The sequence below is a fragment of the Fulmarus glacialis genome, unplaced genomic scaffold (genome assembly GCF_000690835.1).
Source record: "Fulmarus glacialis isolate BGI_N327 unplaced genomic scaffold, ASM69083v1 scaffold22490, whole genome shotgun sequence".
Taxonomy (NCBI): Eukaryota; Metazoa; Chordata; class Aves; order Procellariiformes; family Procellariidae; genus Fulmarus; species Fulmarus glacialis.
Window position 1 is genome coordinate 329 of NW_009187417.1, and position 4921 is coordinate 5249.

Below are 4921 nucleotides of genomic sequence, written 5' to 3' on the forward strand. Positions count from 1 at the left end.
CTTCCCCGCCTTCCTTTCCCCCCTTGGGACCAAACCCCCGCCATGCCCAGCGGCCCGTGAGGAAGAAGAGGAGGTGGTCCGTGTGCTGACTCTGCCTCTGCAGGCTCATCACGCCATGGAGAAGATGGAAGAGTTTGTGTATAAGGTATGGGAGCCTGTAGCGATTCCCCAGTCCTGATTTTGGAGTATTAATGAGGCCCAGGTGCCCCAAGCCTGGGGCTTGGGGTGGCGGGCAGGGGCTGGAACGCATCGCTCTCCCGGGGCTCCATGCGGCTCTGCCGGCAGTCTGCTCCGGCTCCACTTGCCTGGGACCGCTCCCAGCAGTGTCTCCCGGGAGCAGTGTAGGAAGGGGATGGCGGTGGCTGGGAAGCGCCAGTGGGTGTTGGAGGTTGTGCCCAGCCGTGCCGAGGAGCAGCGACCTGGGGAGCAGCCCCTGCGTTCCTCTAACGGGGACTGGGAGCACCAAGCACCACTGCTGGTTTCACCTGGTGCCTGTCCTCGCCGTCACTGTGGTTCAGTAAGCGGTGGCATCGGCTGAGGGCCAGCCCAGTTCTGTTGCCAGCCAGGGCTCCCTCTTCCCTGACCAAAACGGGAGTTTCCCACTGCAAGGAACAGTTACTTCAGGTGCAGAAGGGTTAAACCTGAGGGTACAAATCGCCTCTGACTCCCTGGGGGAATGTGTGGGGAGTGCTCTGCAGGATGTGGGTGCTTAAGGGATCCCACAGGCTGCTGATGTTGCAAAACTGAACTTCCTCTCCCCGAGGAGCCTCACGGGGCCTTTTCAGCCCTGGCTGTAGGGAGGATTCTGCTGGGCTTGTTCCGCGTGCAGCTTTAGGCTCCCAGGGTGAGTAAACGTGAGCCTTTGGGCTGGCTCAACACTCTGGGGGCCACCAGCACATCTTGGCGTGTTGTAGGTGTGGGAAGGACGCTGGCGCGTGATCCCCTACGACGTGCTGCCGGACTGGCTGAAGGACAACGATTACCTCCTGCACGGACACAGGCCTCCCATGCCGTCCTTCCGAGCCTGCTTCAAGAGCATCTTCCGAATACACACCGAGACGGGCAACATCTGGACGCACTTGCTAGGTGACTGGGGGAGTTTGCTAGCCCTGGGGCTGAAGGTGGGCTTTGCCCCCATGGACAGGGCAGCCTTTTATGGCCAGGACTTGCCTGGGGTCCTCTCTGTGCCCGGGGCCTCCCTTTGAGGATCACCTACCCCTGCCTGGTCACAGGTCGCGAGGTGCCCGAGAGCTCCCGGAGCTCCGTGGGTGACGGGAGACCAGGTCACTTCCTCACCGCGGGGCCCCAGGGCCGGGCTCAGCGGCGGTTTGTGGTTTTGCCAACGCTCCGCAAGAGTGGGATGGAGAAATGTGTCCTGGGCAAGCCAGGAAAGCCTCGGAGCGCTTTCCTCTGAAACCCAGGGACGGGTCAGCGGCTCTGACCATGCCCTTGCCCCCAGCTCCGCTTGTCTGCCGTAACGACAGCCTCAGCTAACGGCCCGCTGCCAGGCCAGCCCCGGGTGCAGGATACATCCAGGGCCCGCCTTGCAGAGCACAGCCAGGGCCGTGTTTCTCCTGGCTCTTTGCTGAATTCATTCACTCTCCTCCTGCCTGACTGCCCCTTTGGTGTGTTCCCTGCAGGTTTTGTTTTGTTCCTCTGCTTGGGGATCCTGACCATGCTGCGGCCCAACATGTATTTCATGGCTCCTCTCCAGGAGAAGGTGGTGTTCGGGATGTTCTTTCTGGGAGCGGTGCTGTGCCTCAGCTTCTCCTGGCTTTTCCACACTGTCTACTGCCACTCGGAGAAGGTCTCGCGGACTTTTTCGAAGTGAGTCAGCACGAGGGCGGTTGTGTGGTCCCATAGGAGGTTTTGAGTTCTCACAGCCCTTCCTCTTGGAAAGCGCTGTGTTCCCAAATGTCTTATCCTTGGGGGAAGGGAGTGTTCACCGAATCCAGCGTGGAGTTGAGAGGGAACCACAGCTGGGTCCTGGAGGGCTCTGCCCTGTGACTGAGCCCCTTAAATCCGCCAGCTCAAATGCCCTCAGGTGGATGGTAAAGACAGGGACCCTGGGGACCCGCAGCTCCCAAGGGAACAGCCTTTGTGCCCCTCGTAGCAGTGAATTGAGGAGGGGCCTCGGTCGCATGAGACACGACAGTTTGGCAGTTTCCAGTTTACTGGATGCTTTCAAAAAGTCTGGTTTGGATCCAATTTGGACTGAAACCAAATTGAAAGAAACAAAACAAACAGGATTCCTGGCAAAGTGGAAAGGCTGGGCAGTGGCCGAGGTCGGTGCGCAGGCTGCTCTTAGAGTTAAGCTCACATCAGCCTTCACGGCGCAGGCAGGGCAGCAGCGAGGCTTTCAAATGAGATCTTGCTCACGCAAGTCTGTCCACGGCATTTACTTGGGTGCTGCTTGCTGGGAAATCTTCTTTGCACAAACCCCAGAGATCCTGCGGGATTGTGTCTGCAGAACAAACTGTGCTGCTGTGCTTTCAGCAGAAATGTCCTTGCGCACCGGGGAAGGCACTTGCCACGGCCGCCGCGGCAGTGGGGGTAACGCAAGCGGCTGCCTTTCGGTGGTGAAATGGTTCCTGGATCGATAAATCGAAAGCACTTTGCAGTGGAGGATAATAATCAAATCCGTATACGCAAGGACTCGTGCCCGCTGCATCCTGTCATGGTGGTTTGAGTGCGCGGCCCCTCTCGTATCCAGCCGGTTCCTGTTCATCCTCTGCGCTGCTGCCGAGCTCTGCTGGCATCCCCAGAAGCCGCGTACGTGCCCAGGCCCTTTCTCATGTCCCAAATTGCATTGATGAGACCGGAACACAGCCCTCCTCCCCTCTCTGGACATGCAGCTTCACCCAGGGGCCATGGCTGCCTCTCTGGCCGTGGTGACTCCATTTGGGTGCAGACGGGCTGGAGGGCACCGACACACTGTTACCAAGAGGAGACAAGGAGGGGGGTGGATTTTGGGGCTCGCCTGTGACTCTCTGTCATTGCACCCCGGCTGCAGGTTGGATTATTCAGGAATTGCACTGCTGATCATGGGGAGCTTTGTCCCGTGGCTCTACTATTCGTTCTACTGCTCCCCGCAGCCAAGACTCATCTACCTCTCCATCGTCTGTGTCCTGGGCATCTCTGCCATCATCGTTGCTCAGTGGGACCGGTTTGCCACCCCCAAGCACAGGCAGACAAGAGCAGGTAGGAGTTCTCCCTCCTCGCGCCGAGTCCCCAGCCCCGGGAGGGAGCTCAGGAGGGCTTCAGGGAGGCACTTGGGGAAGATCCTGTTGTGGGATGGCTCTTCCCATTTGGGAAGAGCTCTCAGCATCTGCAGAATTAATTCCCCCAGAGCACCACACGGCCCTGCAGCAGCTCCTGGCAGGGAGAGGTCTCCTTCCTCCTCTCGCTGTGCTGGGGATTTAGATCCTCCGCTGAGCAAGGCCCGAGCTCCGCCTGGCACTCGACAAGCCTGAGGTTTGGAGCAGACAGACAGCGTTTAAAAATAGCCCAGTAAGTGGTGGCTGGGCGGCCTGGGGCTGTGCCGCGCGACGCCGCCTTCTCCGGGAAGCAGTTTGGCAGCATGAGCCCACAGAGGAGGAAGAGGTTCCCTCGTCTGTCCCCTGCCAGTTACACGCTGGCACGTACCTGCCTTCCTGGGGGCTGCAGGGCCACGCTCACACCCTGACTTGCCCCCGCTGCAGCCTCTGCAGATTAAATTAGCCTCACTGAGCACCAGTGAGCGTGGAGAAACGCCTCTGCCTGCCCTCACCTCCCCGGGGGGGCTCCTGCAGCAAAACGTCTCTCGCAGCAGCGTCCTAGCTACGTGACGAGAGACGATGCTGAGGTGGAGGCCGGGCAGCACCGCTGGCGCGTGACCCACGAGACCCCCTCGGAAGAGGGCAGGGGACAGGGCGGGACCACCAGCCCCACCACTCCCCCACAACAGCGCTGGCGTTGGCACGCTGGCAGAGATCCCAGCTGCCTGCTCCTGGAAGGGGCTGCTGTCCTCCTCCGTGCGAAGCGAGATCCTGCGGCGAGTACAAGCTGCAGCCTCCCTGGGCTGGTGTCTCGCTGCGGTGCCGTTTGCTCTCTGCCAAACTAATTAGATGCCAGAGCTGAAAATTTCAACACTGCTAATTAGCACCTTCCCCTTGAGCTCCAAGCAGCTTCACCGAACAAATGACTCTGGCAAAGCCTCTCCTCAAAGGGCTGGCTGGGGCTGCTGCGTTCCTCACGCCTGCGAGGCGTGGGCGCAATCCGAAGGACTGGCACCTTCCAAAAGAGCCGTTCCCGTAGCCAGGAGCAGGAGCTGCCGCAGCCCTGTCGCTGCGTGTCTGCACAGTGAGCTCTGCCCCGTGAGCACTGGGGGTCAGCACTGGTTTTGACCAGGATGTAGAGCTGTAGATCCCTCGTTTTGTGAAGGATAAATGCCGTGGGGGTTGGATAATCCAGGACCGAGTGAGGAAAAGCTGCGGGTGCCTCCAGGAGCTTCCCTTCGCGCAGGACGAGGCTGTGAGGGGAGCTGGTGGGGAGGAGGAGCGCCCCGTTTGCTGATCTCTCCTCTCTGCCGCAGGCGTCTTTCTGGGGCTGGGGCTGAGCGGCGTGGTGCCCACCATGCACTTCACCATCGCCGAAGGGTTCGTGAAAGCCACCACTGTCGGCCAGATGGGCTGGTTCTTCCTCATGGCCGTGATGTACATCACGGGCGCGGGGCTGTACGCCGCCCGCATACCCGAGCGCTTCTTCCCGGGCAAATTCGACATCTGGGTGAGTGTGGGACGAGGCGGTGAGCGGGGCACTTCGGGGGCGAGGCTGGGGAGGGGGGATCGAGGGTGGTGAACTCTGAGACGAGGAGAAGGCGGCTGGGGGTGTCCTGGTGCGCCCCAGCGCGTGTGCTGGCAGCCAGACCTCGAACGGCTGC

The 4921-nt window shown here is 60.7% G+C and overlaps 1 protein-coding gene across 1 annotated transcript; it reads left to right on the forward strand.

Moving 5' to 3' along the window:
- Window positions 1-22: 22 nt before the first annotated feature.
- On the forward strand, window positions 23-4767 carry ADIPOR1 (adiponectin receptor 1; the record flags this gene model as incomplete). Its single annotated transcript, XM_009575116.1, has 5 exons — window positions 23-145; window positions 915-1086; window positions 1641-1827; window positions 3014-3201; window positions 4574-4767. Coding segments are annotated over 5 exons (864 nt in total), but the record flags the coding sequence as incomplete, so codon positions are not given.
- Between the last annotated feature and the right edge of the window lie 154 nt (window positions 4768-4921).